Raw genomic sequence first — 27,464 nt, forward strand, 5'->3', positions numbered from 1 at the left:
CAGGTGGAGCTTGTCCGCGACATCAACAGCAAAAAAGTGCAGACAAGCATTACGGACTTTTTCGGCTGCAAATAGTTCGCCATAATAAAGTTTGGTTCATTTTCAATTCATTCCCATGTGGAAGTTGACTTGTTTTGGATCATACGAATTCGGGATGATACGAATATTTTGCGTGCTCCCTTGGAATTCGTATCATCGAGATTCTACTGTAATTACAAAATTAGGTCAGCATGGCTACAGCGATCTTGTCTCTTTCATATCCGACACCGCGTCTGTCTTCTTTGTCTAGCACAGCGCGGCCGCGCGCGGGCGCACGTCCTCCTCACTCGTCCTTCTCTTCATCGTTGTCCGCACCTACAGACGGCTCGGGCGCTCGGGTTGCAGATCCGCACTTTTGCAGAGCGTCATCCTTTGTCGACAGTTGGCGTTCACACTATCTTTCAACAGCGTCGCAATGAGTTACATGGCACATGAATAGCAGTCGTTGCGATACGATGCCAGCAGATGCAATTTGCTTGAGTAAGACTTCATAATGTTAAGCTGACACTGATGGTAAAAAAGGCTGCCTTGGGAAGCAATTATCCGGCCTGTTCTTGAGTTGTGCCTAAACTTAGCACAAAGATGATTTAAGAAATCAATTTGCCTTTTTGCCTTCTCTTTATTTTGTCCCTAGCGATGACTCCTTGTTTCAATTCCCTGGCAAGTTAAACTACAACACGTGTGAAGCTCCAGTGTTCAAACGTGAAGACTGGGCACAGCTCTATTTGGTAATCTATCATTTCGTCCCATCTAAACTATGGTGTCTAAACAGAAAGAATGTGTTTCATGCTTTATCCACCACCACTGATGAGAATACCTAAAGGGTCACTCACATGGAGCGAACTTTCTCTGCGAACTTCATGCGATGCAGCGGAACACCGACGCACCGTTGCTGTGCCGTGCCACATGCCGCGAAAAACCGGCAGCGTCAGCGCCCGAGTGAGAAAATGCATCAGCTGCTCCACTTCAGCAACACACTTTCCTCAATAAATAAGATTTCAAGAGCAACACATAAAATAGGCAGCATCTAAATTGACACTCAACAGCGCTTGTATACAGCCTCCGAGTACGTCCAACACCACAGCCAACAGCATACTGCAGGCGCGTCTCTCTGAAGCAAGGTTTGAGAGAGTGTTGTTGAACGGAATTGAGTGGAGGTGGCACGCAAGCGGACCGTGACGTAACGGCGGCAACTGGCTGTGAGCAGAAACTTGCTTGTATTGCAGCTGTCACTTCTATACTAGCCACCCAGTATGGCTCAGCGGTCCTCAAGAAAGATTCAGTATTGACATTTGGCTTATCATTAAAAGGAACAATAAATATAATTTAGCAATGAAGTTTTTCGTATCGCCAGTGCACAGGACTTGAAGCTGCAGCTGGCATGGAATGGCAGCAAGTACTGCCATCGCACGGCGGACGAACCCTGGGCGGTAGTCCGCAAGGTTTGCCGCGGGAAAATCGCTCCATGTGGGTCAGCCTTAAGACAGCCTAGAAAGATGGCACTGAAAGCCAGAGGTAGACTACTGAGAGAAGACGTAATAACCTATTCTACGGGTTTCAAGGTGAAAAGAGAGGTCGGGACGAAAATCTTGAAAAGCAGGGAGAGGGACGAGGTCAAGCGGACTGAAGGAAACGACTAGGCCCTAAGAAAAAAACAAAAAAAAAAAAGAGAAGGGAATGGCAGTAATTGTGCAATTGATGGACTGCAGCGTAAGGAACTGAAAGAAAGAAAAGCCACTGAGGCGACCGGAGAAGGTTAGCTTGAAAAAGCAGTACAGGAAGCAAAAAATAGAGTCTTCATTCCAACACCACTTGTGGGGACGAGACTGCTTACAAAGCACAGGGTCCCTGAAACTGTCCTATCACCAACATCTTTTTTTTCTGAAACCGTTTGAGCCAGTTCGAACCGGAATGGAATGTCTCTGGAGCTGAACCTGAGCCTGAAGGGCACAAAACTGGATCTCAACCGAACCCGAAAAACTTCCGGTTCGACACCCTGCGTATACGTCCAGTACTGGCTTCTCAAATGATTCCTACCACACACAAAGTTGTGTGGCCTCCATGATGTCAAACATGAAGGAGCCGCCATTGCTTGCCATAAGACCACAAGGTGAGCAGGCAAAGCTTGACTAGCTGTAGACAACTGCATGTCAAGCTCTGGCAAAAAGTGTGCTGCCAAGAAAAACGCAAGCTACACTAAGCAGTCGTGGGCCCAGCTTGTATCCTTTGTTTTGTTCTGTCTGTTGGCAAACATAAGCATGGTAGGAGACTCTGCTCTTTTATATTTACCAAAGCTGAACCTTACTGCATTTGTTGCATTTGTTCAACTACGTGTCTACCAAAGTGCTTTTTTTTAATTCTCTGACTTTTCCTGGTTTTCCCTGACTATTTCCATTAAATTCCCTTACCGAAGTCCTGAAAAATAGTTTCGACTAATTCCATTAAAACGAATATATTGCATAGATAGACATTATGCACAATGCAAAATATTTTATTCAGGTGTACAAAACAACTGATCTGCTGTCAAAGAGAGAAAAAAACATTGGTCAGCTGTTTTAAGCACCTTGTTTTAGAGAATTATTTTCTTCCCCAAGACAAGCAGCCTGCAACTGTGCATCGTTGATGACCTTTTGCCTCTTTTGTTTTAAGCTCTTTTACAATAGTAGCCACTCTCTTTTTCTTCCTTTTGGCATCCGATGTGTCCAACCTCTCTTGCTTCTTTCTTTGCAGGTCTTCCTTCCATCGGGCATTGGCACTGTGGACCATTTGCATCATTGTGTTTATGACCTCAACTTTGGCCACACTTCCAATAGCCGAGAGTGTGTCATACACTACTCTTTGCGCAATTAGAGACTCCTCTTTCAGGTTTTCAACAAGGCACTCTTTGTTGACTGAGAACTCTCGTTCCACAGCTGCATTTCTATGGGACAAGCTAAGAATTATCTTAATGAAGGAAAATAGCTCCTTATGGTTGCGTGAACACAATTTAAACCAGAGCGTGTCCAGCCCCTGCTCGTTTCTGTCAAAGTTAGTCAATTCCACCTGTGCAGAGCTCAATGAGCATACCTCAACATAGGAATGGTGGGTACGCTCAGCTTCCAAACCAATCAGCCACTGGTGCTCTGTTAGCACCTCCAGGGCAATGCATAGTTGCTTTGCACCAACCTCTGGAGACAATGCAATAGCTGGATCCAAGCAGCTCGCTCCTCTGGTCAACTTGTATTGTAAAGGTGACCTTTCCATCACTTTTTGTGAACACTTCTTTACGAGTGCAATACAGTCTTTTTTGAAGCTGGGCACAGCCAGCTGCGATGATGTGGGGATCTTGCGAAGCTCATTTTTTGCACCAAACCCAATGCTGAATGTAGTAGAAGCAATCATGTTATCAGGTTTCTCCAAGTCAATCCTAAGTAGCTTGGTGGACGTGTTGGCAGCTTGCAGGACTTAAACTCCGGACGATTCTAGCGAGCAATGACCGCAACAGGCGATCCAGTGTAGGGGCTAGAAAGAGCACCATAGACTTGTCTGTCTGAAATTCAGCCAAAAATGGTTCCAGGTCTTCAGCAATTGATAGCATAAAAGTTAATTTAACAGGCAGCATCAAAGTCCCCTACTGCATTTTCAACAATGCTGTAGCTAGCACACGCCGGCGCCTTTTTCACTTGCTTAGAGCATTCCACGAATTTGACCAAGTTCGGAATAATAGCAAGTGCTCTTGAAATCACCTTGCTATTCTCAAGCCACCTAACCGGGCAGAACTTCAATGGAAACAGGGCACTTCCTGTGAAGTGGATATAGTCTGCACAACGCGCTGGCACATACTTGAATAGATTATAGCTCCCACGAAGAAACACTACCAGATCCCAGTGCGTCGCAGAGTGGCCTGTTTTAAATGCACCATTGACAACATGGAGTCCACAGCTTCCACTGTCAAGAAGCTGGGAGTCGGATTCTCTAAGTTCTTGTTTGAGGGACCTCAGAAACTTCAAGTTCACATTTCGCCGTCCATTGACACTTGTAGTATCTTCGTTTGGTTAATACCTTCTGTGGCTTTCTTAAAAGCAACAGCCAAACCTTCTGTGGTGGTGTGCCCCAAGAAACAAGAAGTTAGGTAGCGTGTTTTCACAGTGGCATCAGTTTGGTCCCAGTACCTGATCAGTACATCCATCTGTTCTTTCTGAGTGACTTTGTTGAGCGACTCATCAAATGAAACCCCTAAATAAAGAAGGCTAGAAAGGTTTGTCTGCAACTTCTCTTGAAAGTATGGATCCATACCCACAACTGGAACGCGTTGATGTTCACTTCGAAATTGCGCAAGCCCCTCATGCTGCAACAAGCCCATCCAATCCGTTATGGCAGTGAGCGCCTACCGCAGTTGTGCCGCCGCTGCTTGCTTTTTTATACGTTTTGTCGCGTGCTGCTCTCACCCAGCGCTTTTGCATATTTTGTCGAGTACTAACATCTCGTGTGTATTGGTTCTTCTCTAGTAGAAACTCCTGCGCGTTAGTAAAAATGTAGTAGAATGCGCCGTGGCGCGTGCCGCACCTACAAAAGCGGTCGCGCGCTAGCCAGGCAGCAACACAAAATACTCGACATGAAGTGCATACTTTATTCAAATAAAACATCAGCCTCGACATAACACGTGCAAAAATGACACGTTTGGGCATGAGTATCATGATGACAGTGGCTAAACTTATGTGCATGGACAAGAGGCCTGACCTGACGAAACTGGCAAAGAATCGTACAAAGAAACTCACCTAACGACAGCAAACTAAAACATTCCTAAATGTGCCGTCGTAGCGGCTTGAAGTAGCAACTGTCACCGGCCTAAGGTAGCTAACAGTGTAGCTCTCGGTTGTAATGGTTTCACTAACGCAGCTAACGTTTTAGATGATGTGCGTAAAATACCTATAGTAGACAGGAACTGTAGAACTCGTGCAATCCTTAGTAGCCGGCACTATCACAAAGCTTCTTTGCACAATATCCCATTGAGTTGCTTCTTTTCACTTCTCACTTTCAAAACCCTTCCTAACGGTATGCGGTACTTGCGGTGGCCGCCCGCGTCTGCCGCCGCACTCTCAGCTGATTCAAATGAATGGGAGGGAGGGTGTATGTCAGGTGGGCAGATAATTTTTTGCAACAAAACGCTTTCAATTGCGTGTGGCTCGTTTCGAAATTACCCTACGAACATAAATATATTGTACCCCGAGCTTTGGCGAGTGTGAACATCATATTTGTATTAGGCCCAACACAACCTGCGTTTTGCCTCTGTCACCGGTGCTCTGGCATCGTTTCAACAGTGGCGGCTTCTATAGCGCGGACGCGAAACTCGCAACATGCCACCCCCCTGGCTTAGGCTATGAGAGATGCTTCAACAGTGGCGGCTTCTATAGCGCGGACGCGAAACTCGCAACATGCCACCCCCCTGGCTTAGGCTATGAGATGCCTTAGTGGAGGGCTCCAGAAAGTCCGACCATTGAGGTTCACCAACATCGCACAGCACACGGGCGCTTTGCTTTTTGTCTCCACCGAAAAACGGCCACCGTGGCCGGGATTCGATCCCGCATCCTTGGTTTCAGCAGTGCAGCGCCTTAAGCACTGAACCATGGCAGTGGCTCTCTTAAGGTATTAGCTTATCTACTCAGTGTGGTAACTAAGAAGACCAATAACTTAAAGGGTAATTTTGCATACTCAACTTTACCAAATGCTTTGCAGAAATCTAACAATGCAGAAAGATGATGGGGGATTCAATACCTATCAGCCCTCCACCCTTCTTATCCTTAGTCGAAACTGCTTTAAGGGCCCCTAGAGGGTGACATCAGCAAAAAGGTGAAGTTTGGCTGGATTGATTAAAGAGGCAGCTTTCACTCAAAATGGAGCCTTTATCAGCTAGAAATGGCAACAAAATGAAGTACAGGTACCTGCACTGCTGGCCATTTCCACAGCCAGACAGCTGTGGCATAACTTTTTTTTTTTCATGTGGATCGCCGCCAATCACTATAAAATTGTTAGAAGTCTGAATCGACGAACGTAGGAGGAAAAAAATTTCTTTTAAATCAGTTCTCTCAGTGAGAACTACACCTTTTGCTTTGTGAGAAAGAGCCACACTGACTTTCCCCAAAACCAAGGATTGGATTAGACTCCATAACCATTACATTATAACACCAGTGATTAAGGAACTGCATCCAGAAATCATCCTCACTACTGTGCTATAACCAACGGAGCTATCCTCAGTGTCCCCGATGTTCTCTGCGTCCCGAGGAGGAAACTAGGGGTTATGCTCACTTGCGGCGGATGAGGGAGGACTCCTGCGACATGGCTCTGGCTGGCGGCGCCTGGTATGGGGGATGGTGCAACAATGGCCGGATGGGTAGCTGCGGAAGGAATGCCGGCCCAGGCACCATCATCAGGAGCGGCTGCTGCTTCCAGGGCGCCCTGGCCCCACGCTGAGGCAGCATGGGGGCGCACTCTGCATGGAGCCACACACATTGCGGGTTAGCGGCTAACCTTTCCTACTCTGAAGAGGACTTCAAAAAAGAAAGCAGCGCCACTGGAAATGGAATTCATTGATGCCACCACAAGAGCTACTGATCGCCGCCCTGGGCCAAGTACCAATTGCTGAGATGGCTGGTAGTGCTTGATTTTGGACACAAGAGAACCACCAGCTCACATAATGTTTCAATGTTTAGGGGAATCAACCAGAGTAGATTTTCTAATAAGGGAGTAGTTACTACTCATTATCATTAATGCCCACCCACGAGTAGCAACACATCTACAAAGAAAAGCTACGCATGTTTATTAGACACCGTCTTTACGAGCTTTCTACATGCAAGCAAATAGCCTTTAGGCACACAGCCACACTTCAAGCTTCCTCGTTACTTTCTGGCCACCACTAATATTAAATTACTTTTTTCTTGAGCAACAAAGACCATGCATATGCTACACGCGGAGATTCACAAGAAAAACACCAGAACTTCTGGTTGCATCAAGAAACATCAAAGCGTTCTCATTAAGATGTACACTGTGGGGATACGTGTATATCCTACTGTTCTTCCTAACCAGCGATGAGTGCGGTCGCGTCACGAGAGGCACTTAGCATTTCCCTCGCCCCCCATACAATGCTGCGACGCCACAACATCACGCTGGTAAATTAGGGAAGGGCACATTCCAAATACGAGGAGGAACTAATTGCTCCTCCCTGCCTGGTCCCAAGAAGCAAACGATTACTTCTCGGTACGCAGTACCGAGAGGGATAAAACCACAGTGCCCGCAAGGGGAAACTCTCTTGCTTCGCCTGCACCGGGAGACCCTCGACGTATGACCCTAACCTTCCCTGCCGGCCAACTACTCCGACGACTCAGTGAGCCACCCGAACTCTTATGTTATCAAATAGAACATTCTTCTGCAGCGTGTGTTGTTGCCTTACGTTAGGGTAAATAAATTGTTACCTAGCATGCCCAGTTGTTGCCTATTTGTTCGGACCTGCTGTGGCTGCGACTCTGCACCATGGGTAGGGGGCACGTGTCGCGTACGAGTAACGCCTGCGTGCAGTTGATATGGGAGCTCGCCTACCTCGCTGGCTGTGCGAAGTTGTGACCCCATAACACACAGGGCATTATAGCATGTGTACCTGCTAAACATTATGACCGTTGGTGCTACGAAGACTCCCCAGTTTATCTTTGACCCATCAAAGCACACGTGCTGCTTTGAACAAAGGACAACACCAGTACCTGAGGTTAAGCGCAGCCAAATATTCATCACGATATGAGTTCATAAATGCTGCACGCTCATGCAAATTAAAGTTTAGGCGAGGCCCTCTCGGCCTGCATTTACATTAAAGGGACAGAACACTGACCAGAGTATGTAATGAAGTTATGGTGGAAATGAAAACATCTTGCCTCGTATAATACAGACTAAACAGTACAATAGCTCAGAAACGAGGATTCATAACTAATTTCACACTGTAAATTGCATAAATATGACTGCAGTGGCCTCCCGCGGCAAAACGCTGTAATTAACACTGTAGTAACCTACTTGATCACATCTCAAGAGAATGCCACTCGTTTCCTTCAAGCATAAAGGCTGAATCGCATGCACGCGAAAACTCACGCGCGAACGCGACGGCGGCACGCGTCGTGCAAACAGAAATGCATGTGTCGCTTGGCTCGTCGCTCGGATCTGCCGAAATAGAAAATTTCGCTCGTTTGCCCGGAAGTAACCGTACGTCACTGCCGCTCATTTCGCATGCTTTCTTTATTTTGCTGTGTTGCATTGTGATTGTGCATTACCGCGTAAACATTTCGCTTTGTGCGAACAATGGTGGATAGCTAAAGATTCAAAGAACGTCTAATCGCAACCGAAACAATAGAAACAAGGGGTCACGTGACTATTCGCGCCATTTACAGTGCAAGTTCACACACATTCGATACGGTTTGCTGTAAATACATTTTACTTTGCCATGTTGTCGCAAAATAACTAATTCTTGCAATCGTTATGACTGTTGTTGGATTTGGCAATAGTTTTGCGGTGTACTAAGCCACTATGCCAGCCAAATGCCAGCCACACAACCTACACAAACGTTGTCGCCGTTTCGCTCGGTTCGCGCTGTCGCGTGCACGCGTCTTCCTCAGTAGGCGACTGAGCGAACCATGATCGCTTACGCCGCGCCGCCTTGTCGCTTTGCTCACTTTTTCGCTCACATGCGTTTCCCGCTTAATTTTCTCTATTTTTTGAAGAGTGCTCGACTTGCTTTACTATATTTTGCACTCTCTCCAGTGCGCCCGTCAGCATAAACCACCTCACTTAGCATCACCTGTGATATGCTTTTAACGTTTGTCATAAGATGACGTGTTTTCAATTCCTTGGATGAAGCAGTGGTTCTGGACAACCTAAACTTCTGTTGACGAGATGCAAGTTCCTCCGCCGTTACAGCGTTGGGTGTAAGAACTAAAATTGATGCTACTCTGTACTAAAAATGTCTCATTACTGTCTGCAAGGGAGATTTATATTCAGTTTCAGTATGTCAATTTTGTTGACACGCAATCGCCATTGCGCTCACTACTCATGATTTCCAGCATCGAATACCATAAAAACAGGCCCATGCATGATCGAAAAATTCTCGGTAATGTTTTTCTACAGTGTTTGATCAAACCGCTATGAAATTGATAACTCGACACTGGAAGCTTTTCATTATGTCAAAAAAAAATTTGGCTGGTTAAAGTGCAGTGTTCTGTCCTTTTAACACTGCCACAACCAAACAGACCTTACTGACAACACTAATTCTATAGCAGGCGCACTGCTTAGTGCGGTGATCGTCTTTGGCTTATCACAGGGTTGTCAAAGACAAGCACAAAGCCCAACCCTGTCACAGCACATTTTCCCATACTGGCTCCTTTAAGCAAACTGTTGTAAAATGCACCACTTTTTTTCTTTAAGTGTTCATGCTAACTAAAGAGAATTTAAGACGACTTCCAACAAAAAGTGGTTGCAACTGAAAAGGTGCATCACCTGTGCATTGACAAGTAGAATGACACAAGCCCTTTAATGTGATAGGACACATTAGTATTTCTGTACTCATGCCCATGCAGAACAGCACAGAGGTATAAAAAAACAAGGAAGTAGTACTCAAAGGAAACACCATGACTAAAACTGTACTGTTCAGTGCAAAATACCTTCCTGCATCACATTTGACTGCTGTGCTAAATCATTTGACACCCAGGCACACATTTTGTTTCTAGTGCTGGAATGCATAAAACATGGTTGTTAAACGTGAAATGCTTTTCGCTCCCATTAATGGCTGCCTTGAGGAGGTGTCGAAAAAAAAAAACAAGCGAGCCAACATCCAAACAAGGATTCACATTCATCCAGGCATTGATTTTTTTTAACACAGGCACCAAATCAGATTTCATGAGACAAGTTCTTGCTCTGAAGCTTCCGTGCCCTCCCCAAAGATGGCACCACAGTGCCACACACTTGCCCATATGACGCCATTCAATGTCACCAGTCGAGGTGGCAGCAGCTTGGAGAGTGTTTGGGCATTTGGAATCGAGTCTTGGTGTGTTGTGCCATCAGCTCATGGCATTTGTCTCTTTAGCAGCGGTTTGTATAGACATTTGGGGAGCCCTCGAATGCATCGCTTCTCCTATATTCATATCAGGCAGCATCTATTTGGTTTTGTTTGATTTGTTAGGTTTATAGGGTTTAGCATCCCAACGCGACTGAGGCGATGGGAGACACCGTAGTGGAGGACTCCAGAAATTTCGACCATCTGAGGTTCTTTAACCTGCACTGACATTGCACAGCACACGGGCTCCACTGAAAAGCGGTCGCCGAGGCAGAGATTAGATCCCACCTCCTTGAGCACAGTAGTCAAGCGCCCTAACTACTGCGCCCCCCCAGCAGGGCATCTTTTTGTGGCTGTGCACGCAACTGCATCGTTCTACATTTCACTGCCGTCATGGTCAGAACTGCTTGAGCCGAGCAATAGAGCTTGATGAAAGGAGAGGTAGGAAGCATCTTGCTGAAAGCACTTTGCGAGTTACACGGCATGGCAAAAGACTCCTCACCCTTACCAACAGTGATATGATTATGTGGCCCCTCCCGAAAATGACAAGGCTGTCATGGACAGCAACTATTGACCTAAGGGCGCACAACTGTAGGTGACCATTCACTGCAACAAGCGAAACCTGTGAAAATGACTCAGCACGCTGCCCTGTTGGAAGAAGAAAAGCTTGTGGCATGCTGTGCACTAGACCTATTTCAAGACTGTGGCGAGCACCATGTGCAACCAATGCGCTATGCACGTGATTATTTTACGCTTACACCTACTCCTGATTATGGGAGAGGCAGTAGCTTTTTATCGAGTGTTTATAACCACTGTAGGATCAGGTGTGGGCACTAGGCCTTACACTGCAATAAAAAGAAACTGCAATCCTAACAAATAAGTTCTAGCTATCTTCAAAAGCAGAGCAACATGATTCTACAAAGCTAAGCAAACAAAACAAGGCAGATGCTTTGCAAACTACAGAAAAGAAGCCAATGCCAGGCTTACACCTCAAAGTCGACTGACCAAAGGCCATGGTGTTTCTGGGCAGAAAACTATGCTTAACCTTCACATTTCATGCATGTGCAAAAGATGGACATGCACATGATGATATTTTGCATTGTGGTGTATAGCTCCTGCAAACCCCGATGGAATCATCATGAGGCTAGCTCACTAGTCATACTACTTCCACTTGACTAGCCTAGATCTCAGACAATCACTTGAGCAAGGTATTCTCGTAGCCTAGTGGCATGAATCGAAGATCAGCATTTAGACAATGCTAGCTATATTTACTACATGTTTACGATGACCATACAAGGTCGACGTTGTGCTTTTAGCAACCTGAAAACTGGCCTAGCATTTAATAGGGTTAAGCAGGCACTAAAGTCCCCAAGTCCGGAGACGTAACATGTCCTACTATGGAGCTACAGTTTAAAAACTAGACCACAACCACAGCATCCCCTTTGCTGAATACCAAGCCATGCCCACAAAGGTGTCTTTAATCAAAAACAACCACAGAACTGGGTCTATCCTGAATAATATTGTTACCGGGAAACGCGGGACCAAAGTGCGCTCACTGACAAAGACGACGATCGAGGAACGCGGGCACGACGAAGCGTTGAAAAAGAGAACGACGCTGAGAGAGTAGATTCTGCACGGCTACCGAAGTCTTAGCGTCGAGTTCAGCCCATCGCAGTGCTGTCACATTAAGTACATCCCCGTAACATCTTGGTGGAGGTCGCGGGTTCGACACAATCTGACACTGGATCTCCGCAGCGGCCGTCACCTCGGAACCGTCACGATGACAACCGACGCGGCTCCATCAACCTCCGCAACTCCAACTGTCGTCGTAGCCCACCCCCGTGACCCTGGCACATTCTGCGGTACAGATGAGGTCGACGTCGAGGACTGGCTTTCGCTTTATGAGCGTGTTAGCCAGCACAACAGGTGGGACGCCACGCTGATGCTGGCCAATGTCATCTTCTACCTTACTGGCACGGCACGCGTGTGGTTCGAAACACACGAAGCAGATATACCCTCTTGGGATGTTTGCAAACAAAAACTCCGTGACCTGTTCGGAAAACCGGTTGGCCGTCAACTCGCCGCCAAGAGGGACCTCGCCACACGTGCCCAGACATCTACCGAGCCTTATATTACGTATATACAAGACGTTTGGCCCTCTGCAGAAAAGTCGACAAAGACATGACAGAACCTGATAAGGTGGGGCACATCCTCAAAGGCATAGCCGACGATGCCTTCAATCTTCTACTCTGTCGAGACTGCTCTACGGTTGACTCCGTTCTGCAAGTTTGTCGACATTTCGAGCAGGCCAAACACAAACGCATTGCACATCGTTTCAATCGGCTCCCCAACACTGCCCCTAGCTCCACGTGCGAGGATCTGCCGACCCTAAGGCAGCCTTCCAACACTGACAATGTGACCCGCATCGTGCGTCGTGAACTGGAAGCGCTCGCTCCTGCTGCACCCAACCCGCCCTCCTCGGACAGTAACCTAGCGACGATATCTCTCATTCAAGCCGTCGTTCGTCAAGAGGTTGCTAACTTGGGCGTCCCCTGTAGCCACAACGTGGAACACCACAGTTCGAGCCCCATCCCTCCCATGGTCGCCCACGCTGCACCCTGCAACACCTACACGCCACGCTACCGATACCGCAATCCTGAGGAGTGGCGCACCCCTGACGACAGGCCGATCTGTTTCACGTGCTCACGTGTTGGCCACATCTCTCGCCACTGCCGCAGCCGCTGGACATCACCACCTCGACGTTTCCCTTACGTTGACCGCTACTCCGATTACGGTCACCGCCGTTTCACGCCTCGTAATGAGCCGCCCCGCACCGATACCACTCCGCCTCCTCCTGTGTCCAGTCGCTCTCCTTCGCCGCCAGCCCGCCGTTCCCGTTCACCTCTTCCTAGCCGCAGTTCCTCGCCGTCCTCTGCCGGCCGCTTCACGGGAAACTAGCCGATGCAGCTCCCGGAGGTGACGCTGCATTGGTACCCCGACCTGGAAATCCTCTGCCCATTTCTTCGCCCTGTAACCTCCTCTCCCTGCTCGTGGATGGTGTTCCCGTCTCTGCCCTCATTGACACTGGTGCCCAAGTCTCGATCATGAGCTCATCATTTTGCCGCCGCCTCAAGAAAGTACAGACCCCCGCCGCTTCGCCCACCGTTCGTGTTGCCGATGGCAGTACTGCTGCCGTCACTGGGCTGTGCACTGCCCGAGTCACCCTTGCCGGTCATCACATCCCTGTTTTGTTCACCGTCCTCAACCAGTGCCCTCACAATGTGATCCTCGGCCTTGACTTTTTAACGGCCCACTCTGCCCTTATCGACTGTTCCAGTGGCCTTCTTCGTTTGGACCTACCTGTCTGCTCAGAATATCCTCCATCTACACCCCGCCTTCGCTCCACCGAGTTCGCTCGCCTGCCCCCTGACTCTGCTGTTTACCTACCTCTGTCACCTTTCCCGCCTGTGCCTGACGGTGACTATGTTGCCTGCCCTATCACAGAGGTCTTTCTTGACCGTAACGTCGTTCTTCCTCATCTCATCGTACGCGTTACACAGAACAACACCTACCTTCCTATCCTGAACTTCAGTCTGTCACCCCAAGTTCTCCCCGAAGGAATATCCCTTGCTACCTTGTCTCCTCTCACAGACTGCACCATTTGTGCACTCAACTCTGGCCCACATTCAAGCGTCCTTCCAACATCCGTACTCCCCACCACAATTACTGACCCTATTTCCGCAATGATTGCCTCTGACCTCAGCCCCGAACACGCTCAGGACCTGCACAACCTTTTGTTATCCTTCTCCGACATTTTTGACTTTGCTGCCGGTTCTCTGGGCCAAACATCAGTTGTGACTCACCGCATTGACACCGGCGATGCAAAACCTGTACATCGGAGGCCTTATCGTGTGTCCATTTCTGAGCGCCAAGTCATCCAGCAGGAGGTCGACAAGATGTTGGCCAACGATATCATCGAACCTTCGAACAGCCCCTGGGCTTCTCCTGTCGTGCTCGTTAGAAAAAAAGACAACAGTTGGCGCTTTTGCGTCGACTATCGACATCTGAACAAGATTACAAGGAAAGATGTTTACCCACTGCCGCGAATAGACGATGCCTTGGACTGTTTACATGGAGCCCGCTACTTTTCCTCTATCGACCTTCGTAGCGGCTACTGGCAGATTTCTGTTGACGAACAAGACCGCGAGAAGACAGCTTTTGTCACACCCGATGGTCTTTACCAATTTAAGGTTATGCCTTTTGGACTTTGCAACGCCCCTGCTACGTTTGAACGAATGATGGACTCCTTACTCCGCGGCTTCAAATGGACGACTTGTCTATGTTACTTGGATGACGTGATTGTCTTCTCGCCCTCGTTCGAAAGCCATCTTCGTCGCCTTTCTTCCATCTTCGCACTTTTTCGCCGTGCCGGACTTCAACTGAACTCAAAGAAGTGCAGTTTTGGTCGCCGCGAACTTAAAGTGCTTGGCCATTTGGTGAATTCCACCGGCGTGCAACCCGATCCTGACAAAGTTCGTGCTGTCAGTGCTTTTCCATCTCCCCGTTCACCCCGTGATGTCCGCAGCTTTATAGGACTGTGCTCTTATTTTCGCCGGTTCGTCCCAAACTTTGCCGCTGTTGCTCGTCCTCTCACCAATCTCCTGAAGAAAGGCGTTCCTTTCTCATGGGGACCAGAGCAGGCTAACGCATTCTCCACCCTCATCGCTGTTCTCACCAATCCTCCTGTGTTGGCCCATTTCAACCCGTCTGCCCCGACGGAACTTCGCACCGACGCCAGTGGCCACGGGATTGGTGCCATTCTTGCACAGCGACAACGCGGCCAACACTGCGTGATTGCCTACGCCAGTCGTCTCCTGTCATCAGCGGAACAGAACTACTCTATTACGGAACGGGAGTGCCTGGCTCTCGTCTGGGCCGTTGGAAAATTCAGACCCTACTTGTTTGGCCGACCATTCACTGTAATTACCGATCACCACGCCCTATGTTGGCTCTCTTCCCTCAAGGATCCTGCTGGCCGCCTCGGCCGCTGGGCACTGCGCTTGCAGGAGTATACCTTTGCCGTTGTATACAAATCAGGTCGGCTCCACCAGGATGCAGACTGTCTGTCCCGTTATCCCATCGATCCCCCTTCCTCTACTGACCACGAGTCGGACCCCTGTGTGTTCTCTATATCGGACTTTTCTCACATAGCCGACGAACAGCGCTTGGACCCAACCCTCAGTTCTCTTATCGACCGCCTCCGCACACACAGCCGTGACTCTTCCCTCGCCCTATTCTTCCTTCATGGGAATACGCTATACCGCCGCAACATGCGACCTGATGGCGCTGAGCACTTGCTCGTCGTTCCCCAACACCTACGCTCTGCCGTTCTAGAACAAATGCACGACGCCCCTACAGCTGGTCATCTTGGCCTCTCACGCACATACGACCGCGTGCGCCGGCGTTTCTTCTGGCCTGGACTCTACCGCTCTGTCCAACGTTATGTAGCCGCTTGCGACCTCTGTCAACACCGGAAGAAACCCCCTGTGCTGCCACCTGGACACTTGCAGCCGATTGCTATCCCGACTGAGCCATTTTCTCGTGTTGGCCTTGACCTCCTAGGGCCCTTCCCCGAGTCCTTGTCAGGAAACAAATGGATCGCTGTGGCCACCGATTATGCCACGCGGTACGTGATCACTCGCGCCATTCCAACCAGCTGCGCCACAGACGTTGCTGACTTCCTTTTGTACGACGTCATACTACATCATGGTGCTCCCCGTCAACTACTTACCGACCGTAGCCGCTGTTTCCTTTCCCGAGTTGTTGAAGAAATACTTCGTTCTTGCTCCGTTCGGCACAAGTTCACCACTGCGTACCACCCTCAGACGAACGGCCTTACGGAGCGTATTAGCCGCACACTCACCGACATGCTCGCAATGTACGTATCCGACAGTCATCGCGACTGGGATATTAGTCTGCCATTTGTCACCTTTGCATATAACTCTTCGCGTCATGACACTGCTGGGTACTCTCCATTCTATCTTCTCTTTGGACGAGACCCCTTACTGCCCTTCGACACTTTGCTTCCCGCCGCTGGCCCCGTCACAACCTATGCCCGCGATACCATCGCCCGAGCCGACGCTGCTCGCCAGATTGCTCGTCACAATCTCACCGTCTCTCAAGAAGCTCAAAAACGCCGCTACGACGCTCACCACCGCGATGTGCACTATCCTCCCGGATCTCTGGTGCTGCTCTGGCTTCCGTGCCGTCGTGTGGGATTGTGTCAGAAACTTTTGCCCCACTACACGGGTCCTTACCGTGTACTACGCCCAGTGACCGACGTGACCTATGAGATTGCACCGCTCCACCCGAAGTCACCGACTGCTACACCAACTTCCGAAATTGTACATGTCGCCCGCCTCAAGCCATATTACTCCCCCTCCACACCGCACGCCTAATACGCACCGGGACGGTGCCTTTTGCCGAGGGGGGTAGTGTTACCGGGAAACGCGGGACCAAAGTGCGCTCACTGACAAAGACGACGATCGAGGAACGCGGGCACGACGAAGCGTTGAAAAAGAGAACGACGCTGAGAGAGTAGATTCTGCACGGCTACCGAAGTCTTAGCGTCGAGTTCAGCCCATCGCAGTGCTGTCACATTAAGTACATCCCCGTAACAATATGTTCAAAAAAGCCATTCAAAACGAATTGAAGAGGCCTCAGCTGAATGCACTACAATCAAAAGTACCACTTACCACACATCTAACACCTTTTATCTTCAAATATGCATTAATTCCTCTTGAAATGGTAAAGCTTCGACCTCATCAATGGTGTCTTTCACATCTCATTGCTGCGACACAAATAAAATAGGATTCTTATTTAACTTTGAATGTTTTTAAGCAGCTACATGAAACATTTTCCGGTGTGCAAGTGACAAAAACTAGAGGTACTAAACATGCAATCAAAGAAGACGAATGTGCTAGATTTTGCACGTTTGAAAGAAGGTTGGCTGTCTCGTCATGTTTCACGAAATATTTCATTGCGATAGCAATACTGTGCTAGGTTTTGAGTTGCCGCGTATCTCACGGCCGGTTGCCATGGTTGACCATGAACAGCCGCGAAGAGGAGGAGGAGGAAGAAGAGCAAGAAGGAGGAAAAGAAGAAGCAGAAGAAGAAGAAGAAAAAGAAGGAGGAGGGGAAGAGGAAGAACGCTCGGTCACCGGCAACTAATGCTTTCGCTCCACATTCGGTTCAGCAGCATTCAACCCTTCTCATTTGTATGTGGGTTGGTAGCTTCTGCTCTCGCGTTATACTCTTAAAGGATGAGCTTAAGTATCCTCAATAATGTAGCAACTTACACTAATAGGGCGTGATAGGGGAATAATGTAGCAGGCAAAAGAAGCTTCCGCCATTGCTATCACAATTCAACTAGGGTTAGCCAGAGTTAAACCCCAACTAATTTTTTTGTCTTTCACCAAGAAAAGGTCAATACAACTGTGCATCCCTACTACATAGATCAAACCATATAGTCATCCACTTTTCGCATCCATATGAACAGTACTAGCTTTTTTAATTCATTTTAATTCTGAACTACAAGCTGGTGCCTCGATGCCAGCATCCAAACTCAACGCAGGCGTCATGGCACCCTAAGATGCAACCGACTGGAACAACCTTCTATCACATCACACCACCAACACTGCCTGCTATTAAAGCCAACAGCATGGTCTATAGACACTCCATTTCAGTTGCATGTTTTCTTCTCTGTATGGATTTGCAAAACAGACTACACAGTTCACCCCGTGGTTTTGTAGCCACTAGGTAATTTAGAAATGGATTTCTTCTCATTATGCTTCAATCTAACCAAATGAATGATGGCTGTGAAGGGTAAGGTAATGTAAGGCATGAAAAATAATTTGCATTATATCACTGATGCACTGTTCTCATTCCAGCTGCTAAAGCACAAAGGGCAAAAGGCTTCTTTAGAACCGAACTATGCGCTCCGGTCTGCTGCGGGTTATGTACATGAAATCTAACGGTAACACTTGGTTCGACACAAACTATGTATGAACATGCATGGCCAAACTGGTACCATTGCCTGCCATTTAGAGCCTTGCTCGACAACTCGGCATTCTCGCCTGCTTTGAAGCACATTGTAAAGCACCGTCCGCACCGACTGCTGCAAGATCAAAACTTAGCGGCTCGGAGTATGTCACTGGCTTCTATTTTATTTCCCTTATTTCTCTTTCTGAGCTCTAGCACTAAACATTTCACAATGGCATTGTTATGCGAATGTGCTGAGTCATTATTACTGCCACATGTGGCCAGTTATTGTGCAGGGCTAAAATTGTAAACTGTAAAATAGTTTATAGTAAAGGAATGCCGCAGTATCTGTCACATTTCTCGGTGGACCCCTGACCCCACTCTAAGCGAAGGGAGGAAGTTGGAATTGAAAGAACACACAGAGAAAGAAGTGCAATAGTGAAGGGCTCTGGTATAATTTCGACCACGTGGAAATCTAAGGTGCATCACACAGCCCATGGAGGCATTTGTGTTCTGCCTCCATCGAAGCCCAGCCAGCTTTGTTGAGTTTGAACCTGGCATTTGTGCCTGGAATATTGCGATGCTGGGCAAATCCCGGAAAAATGAGTTTGTTTTCAAGGTGCTATAAAGTATGAATCATGTGCATTAGCTGTGTAAGCGATGGGTTAAGCTTGATTACAAAGTGATGTTATTGTTTATGCAAATAAATAAATAGAATGCTGGTTTCTCAAATAACCCTCATTGACCTTACAGAAATTCTTGTATTGGTGGGGGTGTTTAGGAAAGGCTAGCAGCAATTTCTGGTTCTTCATGAGTGCTTGAGGCTTCAACGCTGTTCAAAAGTGACCTAAAGAGATGTCTGTAGCATCAGGTGATAGCAAAAGATCAGGGGAACATTGGCGTAAACATATCGCAGTGAAATCTGGAACAAAATTAGAAGTTCTCTCTCCATCAAAGTTCTCTCTTTCTGCCCATCAAAGGTTCCCCGAGCACACAAAAAGTGAAAGAAAAAAGCCAGGGTGTTATTACAAAAAGGGGCTGATGTCACCACAAGTCTTCACCATGCGAGATGGCATCGAAAAGTATAGACACCAAAGTTTAGCTTGTATGTTTGTTTGAGATGATGCTTTAAGATGTTAATATGCGTAGATAATCCCGTGGTATTACCCTGCAACGGCCAAATAACTTTTATTCTCGCTGATGTTTCCCTTTTATCATTCAAAAAATGCCTGTGACGTGTAAGGAGGATTAGCACATGTAATGCATTAAACAGTTTGCTATATCATTGCTGATACTAAAGCTTTAATTTGCTACAATGCTTTAAGCCAGCATACAGCAAACCTCTTCTCTAGAATGACCAAACTGCCTGCTCCGGGCTGGTGGCCAGTGTGAACAGTTCTCCGAAAATGAAAGCAGGCAACGAACAAGCCGAGAAAAGATGGGCAATGCCATCAGTTTGATCATGCACGCTCACATATATTCTGACTTGAACCAGGCATTACAGTTAACTGTTGTGCATGCAGTTCACAGCAGCCCGGAGCAGGCAGTTTGGTCATTCTAGAGAAGAGGTTTGCTGTATGCTGGCTTAAAGCATTGTAGCGAATTAAAGCTTTAGTATCAGCAATGATATAGCAAACTGTTTAATGCATTACATGTGCTAATCCTCCTTACACGTCACAGGCATTTTTTGAATGATAAAAGGGAAACATCAGCGAGAATAAAAGTTATTTGGCCGTTGCAGGGTAATACCACGGGATTATCTACGCATATTAACATCTTAAAGCATCATCTCAAACAAACATACAAGCTAAACTTTGGTGTCTATACTTTTCGATGCCATCTCGCATGGTGAAGACTTGTGGTGACACCAGCCCCTTTTTGTAATAACACTAACCTTCAGACAATACAAAACTGTGAACACCTCAAATTAGGAAACGATGTGAAAGCAAAGAGCGTACGATACACAGCAACGGGGATGCTAAAATGGAAGCAGCGAAATAACCACCAGAATCACAGCGCCGATAGAGGTGGAAGCATAGTGAGCATAGTTGTTTATGAGCAGTAACAAGACCGCACAAGTCAACACCTACTTGTTTCTAGTGAAATCGTTACATTTTCTTGTTTCAAGGGATAAAAAAAGTAATTGAAAATCAGCATGTCTTGTTTCGCGCTGTGCGTAGTCCTGCGCTGTTGTGCACACGCGTCTAGCGCCAAAACAGAGGACATGAAACACTGGTTCGGAAACTGGATTTTTCAGCGCTTTCCAAGCTCGGAAAAATCCAGCAGCCTCGTCGCTGCTCGACACACTGCAGCTAACGTGGCCATGCCGGCGCATCGCAGCTCGCGGCACAAAATCAACTGCGGACGGCACTACGGTCTACACATACGCCGTATTGCTTGCACACTAGTTATAAGGACATACAGCTTCGTGGGCTGGGTGCCGCGGACTTCCGTACGTACCAGCACGTGCGAGGGCGGGTGACTGTCTCACCGTCTCAACGGCGTCCCAACATTCGCTTCCTCTGGCCAGTGCACGCGCTGACGGCAAGGCTGACGGCGCACTACGGACGGCTAATTTTCTATCAAACACACCAAATTGAAATAGCAGAGATTACAACATACATCTCGCACTATGCCAATTATTCTGACACTTAACCCATTCGTTCATAACAAAACACACGTTTATAAAACACGCAGGCTACATCAAAAGCTTGTAAAACGTGAAGAGGTGAAAAGGTGGCGAGCTATCATAGTAAACTTATTAAAAACTAATTCACGCATATATGTGTATAATACCTACATGCAGCTTCGATTACACGCATTTATTACATTTAATTTTTTATGAATCAATAGGGTTGAATTTTGAAACGAATGCTACAACAAATTCGCAAAAGCGGGAAATACAAAACTACAAGGCTGCCGAGCCCCTGTCCCAAGGACCATGTCGGTATAAATAAAGGCCTCCCTCTCTCTATCTCTCTCTCTCTCTCTCTCTCTCTCTCTCTCTCTCTCTCTCCGTAATATACCGGCCTTGGCCACGCACTGAACAAAAGTCCCTTGAAGATAAGAAACTGCTGAACCATGATCATTTGTGTGTTTGTTAAACTCAAGCTGCTTCAGCTACATATCTTTAAAATAGAGCTATACGAAGTGAAAGGTACGTCCGACGACGCACTTCATCCTCCATAAATGCCCGGTGGACGTCTCTGCACGTCAACGTTCTTATCTGAGAATGTTGCTGCAGGTGAATGAAAGAATTCAGTCAAGTCCTATGTGTATACGTATCGTATGCTTCCAAATGGTCTCCTCTCTCCGAAGCGCTTGAAAGTTTAAAGCCACATTCGCCGCCTGCTGCAAATAGTATTTTGCCCATAATTATGTCTACGTGTGCTGCCACCCAGTCGATGCGGCGACGGCGAAACTCGTCTGGCGATTTCATTTTGAAGGAACAGCCATAGGCGCGCGCAGAGAGGGGCAGGGGACGCCAATTAAGTTGCCCTGAATCCTCTAAGGGGGCGCCAAGTTTGCCCCCATACTTCCCCATACTTTCACTCTGTCAGAACCCGTCGTTTCTAAATATGTGCAAGGTTGTGGTCATGCAGATATTTTTGGCGGACCTAAACGGTGGCAGCGAAAAAAAAAATAAAATAAATCTTGGTGCGCTCTTCCATCGGACTTCTTTCATCGGAAGCATAAACTGAAACAGCCTTTTGAGCGTGAGACAGGTCCTTCGGGTTTCGCCTCCATCGAAACTCAGCCGCCGTGGTCGGGATCGTCTTGCACTCCCGCCGGTGTGACTACGGCTGACGCCTTTGTTTCGAAAAAAAAAAAAAAAAAAAAAAAAAACAAGTGTTTGGCATTGCGCAATTAGCTGCGAAATGCGGCAGACCATGGAGTAGAGCCTGGATAGAGGAGCCAACTGCTGAAGAGCCAACTGCATACAAACTACTGACAGGTGATCCACTTTCGCAGCCTAGTAAAATGGCAGAGGGAATTTCATTCAATCTGGCTGGGTGTCACGAAATCGGATCACATTTTCAAGTAAGCGCGGCGCGCGCGCGGTGTCTGCGCAGAACGCTACAGAGCACTGGAGAAACGTCTCATTTTCCACGCGAGGAGAGCGCGTAGCCTTGCGCTCATCGCGATAGCTCACCCGGCTGAGAAGGTGCCGGATTTCTGTGGGAGGTTGGTTGGTTGGTTGGTTAGTGGGGTTTAACGTCCCAAAGCAACTCAGGCTAGGACAGACGCCGTAGTGGAGGACTCTAGAAATTTCGACCACCTGGGGTTCTTTAACGTGCACTGACATCGCACAGCACACGGGCGCCCTGCTTTGCGCGTCCATCGAAAAGCGGCCGCCGAGGCCGGGATTCGATCTCGCGTCCTTGGGAACAGTAGTCGAGCGCCATAACCACTGCGCCAGCCCAGCGGGTACAGCGTGCCCAGTCAATTGAGGCCACGTTGCTTGGGCCAGCCCACGGTGGGCCAGCCATAGGGTGCCTCGATGTCGGCGCCGCCGTAGCGAGCCAGCCAGTGTTAGAACCAGTGCTGATCATACTGCTCGGCTCCCGTGCCAACCCGCTGCTCGGCAAGCCCACTCATCACCGAGGGAGTGGCGCTCGTCTACAGGATGGCAAGATTGTAACTCTCCAGACGTCGGTCTGCGACAGTGCCCGGTGAACAATTTGATGTTTATTTGTTCTCACTCTCTCTCGAGTAATGTTCAGTGTTGCAAAGCCTCTGTGTTTATCGAATGCCTCTTTAGTTTCATGCTTTGCATTACCTTTTTGTGAAACTCTTGTCTAGCTGTGTATTGTTATTAGTGTGAATTCCTCTGTATATTGCTGTATAAAGTTTAAATTGTTTCGCTTGTTAATTCTGACTCCGACCTTTACTCTGGCTTGAACCGGCGAAAGCTGGGCACCAAACGGTTCGCTTCTTTAATCCATACAGTCAAGCCCATCGTCATGCCATACATTTGATACACTACGCTATTCATTCGTGTCCGCGACTGGAACAATCGTTCGGTAGACCCGGTTAGTGCTGCGGACGAGGAAGAAGAAGCATCATTAGACTAGCCGTCACGCTAGGACTTCGGACATTAGTGAAATGATCCCATCGCTGTCCGTCATAGTCTTACTGGCCTGCCACATCGCAACAATGTGGTAATACATGTGACGACGCTCGGTGTACGCCTCAGCAACATACTACTTGCAATATGAAGCAAGATATAAATAAATGCTTTAAACTAGTTACAGCAAGCTTTATGCACTTAGCTGAGGCATCAGTTCTGGTAACGAAAACTTCGTTTTTAATGAAGGAAAGCGCGGCTAGGACTCTGCCAGTGCTGCACAGTGATAGTATGTTCACAGCGGCTTGCGATAGTTGGTGCGTAGCTTGCTTCCACTGCTTTTTCGACTGTGACGGATAGTCGCGTAGACAGTGAGCTCGTTATGTGGGCATGTTTTCCGCCATATTTTTCGTGAATGCAGTATCAAACCCCATTAGGCAGAGAATAGGTTTGGGCATATTGGTGATTCATTCTTAAACGGGTAATAATAGCGCACAAAGGAAGAGGGGATGAGCGAGTGGCAAATTTGTCCTGGTTTTCATAGCGCGGAACACTAAACGGTTCTTCCGCAGTACGCGCGCTTCGCGAGTTTAGTCTGAATGCTTTGGATATAACACACACAAAAAAAAGTAAGGACCAGTGTCGAGTTCTTCTATGTGAATTAAACAGGAAATTACTGGTATTGTGCTGGGATTGAGGAAAGAAAAAAAAAACAAGAAGCAAAGCAAACACGCCCTAGAGCAGCCGGTAAGGTTTGATACTAAATAAAATTGCCGCTAAAAATTATGTCCACCTCTTCCCGCGAGGCGTGCGAGCTACGGAAACGTACCGCGCATTTTAGGGTTAATTCCTGGAGAAAGAAAAAAGAAATTTTAGAGGGCTCTTTGGACGACTAAAGTGCGATGAGGTGAAAGCCATTACAAGGCGATGGATCGCAGTCCTCCACTACGGCACCTCTATCTCCATCAATGCTTTCACCCCCATCTTCCTTCCTTCCTTTACGGCGCGGTACAGGTGTCCGCAAAGAATTGTGACAGATACTGCGCCTTTTCTTCCCTGTAAATCAATTTGAATCTCCGCTGATGCCGCGGGCTATACTAACGCCTCCTATGCATCTGGGTCTGCTTCTGTTTGCTGTGTGGTGCGGCCTTCGAGGAAGCGCCAAATGAAAGGCGCCGCAGGGACGCCTAAGGGTCACCATGAATCGCCTGGTGGCGTTATGACCAGTCGTGACGGTACATCGCGCGCCCCTTGACGAACACAACCAGGAGTGGGGGAGGTGGTGAAGGGTGGCTGTTTCTGGCCCTGCGAGGCAGGGGCGGTAGGTCAACGCCACTTGCGGCGGGGGCTAGTCAGTCACCGAATTTTTATCTGTTGTAGGCCGTCATTGCACCCGCCACCGCTTCGGGTAGACGACGGCTGTTGTTGCGGCGCGCGTCTTTCTCTCCATCTTCCTTTTCTTTCGTCTCTATTTTCTCTTCTGTCTGCACGAGGCAGCGGAGGTGGAGACGAAAGAAAAGGAAGAGGGAGAAAAAGACGCGCGCCGCAACAACAGCCGTCGTCTGCCACCGAAGCGGTGGTCTGTCTGTACGAGGCAGCGGAGGTGGGCCCCGCCGGGGTGGTGCAGTGGTAAGACGCCCGACTACTGTGCCGGAGTACCCGGGTTCGAACCCGACCTCGGCGGCTGCGTTTCGATGGAGGCGAAACGAAGAGGCGTCGTGTGCTGTGCGATGTCAGCGCACGTTAAAGATCCCCAGGTGGTCGAAATTACTCCGTAGCCCTCCACTACGGCTCCTCTTTCTCTCTTTCCATTTTCACTCCCATCTTCCTCCCTTCCCTTACGGCGCGGTTACGGTGTCCACAGAAATCAAGTGAGACAGTTACCGCGTCTTTCCCTTCCTATAAATAAATCAGCGGAGGTGGCTTAGCCACAGAGCCAGTAGCAGCTAGGCCCGTGCATTTTCTTTTCCTTCTTGCTACAGCCACAACAGCGGAGGTGGCTCAGCTACAGAGCCAGTAGCTGGCCGGTGCATTTTCTTTTCCACCCGCAGGGGTGGCGCAGTGGTTACGGCGCTCGATTACTGTTCCCAAGGGTGCGGGATCGAATCCGGCCTCGGCGGCAGCTTTCCGGTGGAGGCAAAAAGCAAGGCGTCCGTGTGCTGTGCGATGTCAGGCCACGATAAAGAACCCCAGGAGATCGGAATTTCCGGAGTCTTCCAGTACAGCATCTCTCATAGCCTGAGTCGCTTTGGGACGTTAAACCCCACAAGGCAAATCAATCATTTTCTTTTCCTTCGTCCCACAGCCACAGCACCATAATAATTTGGTTGACAGGAAAGGAAAGGTGCAGTATCTGTCACACTTGTTTCTGTGGGCACCTGAACCGCGTTGTAAGGGAAGGGAGGAAGGTGGGAGTGAAAGTGGATAGATAGGTAGAAAGAGGAGCCGTAGTGGAGGGCTACGGAGTAATTTCGAGCCCCTGGACATCTTTAAGGTGCGCTGACAGCGCACAGCACATGAACGCCTCTTCGTTTTGCCTCCATCGAAACGCAACCGCCGCAGTAGGGATCGAACCCGGGTGCTCCGGCACAGTAGTCGGGCGTCTTACCACTGCGCCACCCCTGCGGGGCACCACCACCACAACAACAACGCAACCAGGTTGGAGGTAAGGGGTTCACCTCGGGGTTCACCTCGCTGGGATCGAATCGCCCAATAGGGTTTGGCGAGGTTAAAATTGCGTCTTCATGCAGACAGCAGGCACAACATGGGAAAAGGGAGGGCAGTGGAGAAGTGACTGATGATGACAGGCTTCGGCGCCCTGTAGCGGGTGGCAAAAGTTAAAAATTCTACTCAGAGGGTTAGAACAGATGTTTTAAGTGCTGAGATAAGTAGCATTAGGAGATTGCGCCCCAAAAGCGACGGGAATGGTGGGATTTAAATGTGCTCTTATTCGTTTTGGCAACATGTCCGCTATTTGTCAACAGGTGAGTTGAGAAAATGGAATCACGCAACGGCTGCTCCGATATCAGAGCTGTCGTCCAAGGACCATGGAAGCAGATGTGTTTGTGCGCCGCCTCGTGTCATAAACCTACCCACTCTTGCCGCACTTATGAGGCATATTCGATTTCTTGCACCGTCAGAACCCTTCTCCTCGGCGCTGACTGTCCTCCTCTCCCCAAGCCGTGTGGCTGGCGGATACCATATGCAAACATGCTGGATTAAGGTCTCCGTGCAGCATCTTATGCAAGCACGTCAATAGCGATACGCAGATAATTTGACATCAACTGTGCACGGGCATCTGCGAGAAAAAACACTATTAGATTGCATATTTTTACGGGGAAGATTTACAGTTCGAAAGCTATCCGCACAACTAACGTTGATGAGGGCACCGATTTCACAACACTCAGCGTTGTCGTCTTCTCGAAGTCTGTCGCACTCCTTCATCCTCAGCACGACTAGCTAATACCGCTAAGTAACGCTACCCCCCCCCCCCCCCCCCCCCTCGGGAAAAGCACAGTCCCGGTGCGGTCTACGTTGGCGAAATATAACGTGCAAACATAGGGCTTCAGACGGGACACATGCCATATTTCGGAGGTTGGTGCTGTGGACGAGGACTTGGGTAGCACAGATTCAACTTCGTATGTGACGTCGGTCACGGGGCGCAAAACACGGTAAGGGCCAGTGTAACGGGGCAAAAGTTTTTCACACAAGCCTACTCGACGGCACGGGAGCCACAGCAAGACGAGAGATCCAGGAGTGTAGTGGGCATCACGGTGGCGACTGTCGTACCGGAACTTTTGAGAATCTTGGGATGCAGAGAGCCTGGCACGAGCTATCCGGCGGGCATCATGAGCGCGGGCAACGGCATCACTGGCGTAAGTACCGGTGGCGTCTGCCGCGGGTAGGGAGGGGTCGAAGGGCAGTAACGGGTGTTGCCCAAGTAATAAATAAAATGGGAAGTATCCAGGGGTAGAATGGACAGAGGAATTGTAGGCGAACATCACAAAAGTGAGATGAACGTCCCAATCGCGGTGGTCGGCAGACACATACATAACCAGCATGTTTGTGAGGGTACGGTTTAGACGTTCCGTGAGGCCGTTGGTCTGGGGGTGATGGGCGGTGGTGAATTTGTGGCTGACGGAGCACGAACGGAGAATTTCAAGCAACGGCCAGGGTCAGTTAGTAGTTCGCGAGGGGCACCATGATGGAGGATTACGTTTTCTAGAAGGAAGTCAGCGACGTCTGTGGCGCAGT

General features: G+C 48.6%; 1 protein-coding gene and 1 pseudogene across 2 annotated transcripts in view; both read right to left on the reverse strand.

The window, feature by feature from the left end:
- Positions 1-20,865, reverse strand: part of LOC146196001 (poly(A) RNA polymerase gld-2 homolog A-like) — a 50,778-nt gene extending 29,913 nt beyond the window's left edge. Inside the window, exons 1-3 of one of the 2 annotated variants that reach the window (XM_084598000.1) lie at positions 20,603-20,865; positions 16,858-16,952; positions 6,325-6,508 (exon numbers count right to left, since the gene is read on the reverse strand). In XM_084598000.1, coding sequence (XP_084454126.1) covers positions 6,325-6,508; positions 16,858-16,864 — 191 coding nt within the window. In that variant the 5' untranslated portion in view covers positions 16,865-16,952; positions 20,603-20,865. The remainder of the gene's footprint in view (positions 1-6,324; positions 6,509-16,857; positions 16,953-20,602) is intronic. The other variant, XM_084598001.1, reaches the window with a different exon arrangement.
- Positions 323-4,073, reverse strand: LOC146196003 (uncharacterized; annotated as a pseudogene).
- Positions 20,866-27,464: the final 6,599 nt, after the last annotated feature.

Source organism: Amblyomma maculatum, chromosome 3, assembly GCF_055883805.1.
Source record: "Amblyomma maculatum isolate TAMU_Amacu chromosome 3, ASM5588380v1, whole genome shotgun sequence".
NCBI classification, from domain to species: Eukaryota; Metazoa; Arthropoda; class Arachnida; order Ixodida; family Ixodidae; genus Amblyomma; species Amblyomma maculatum.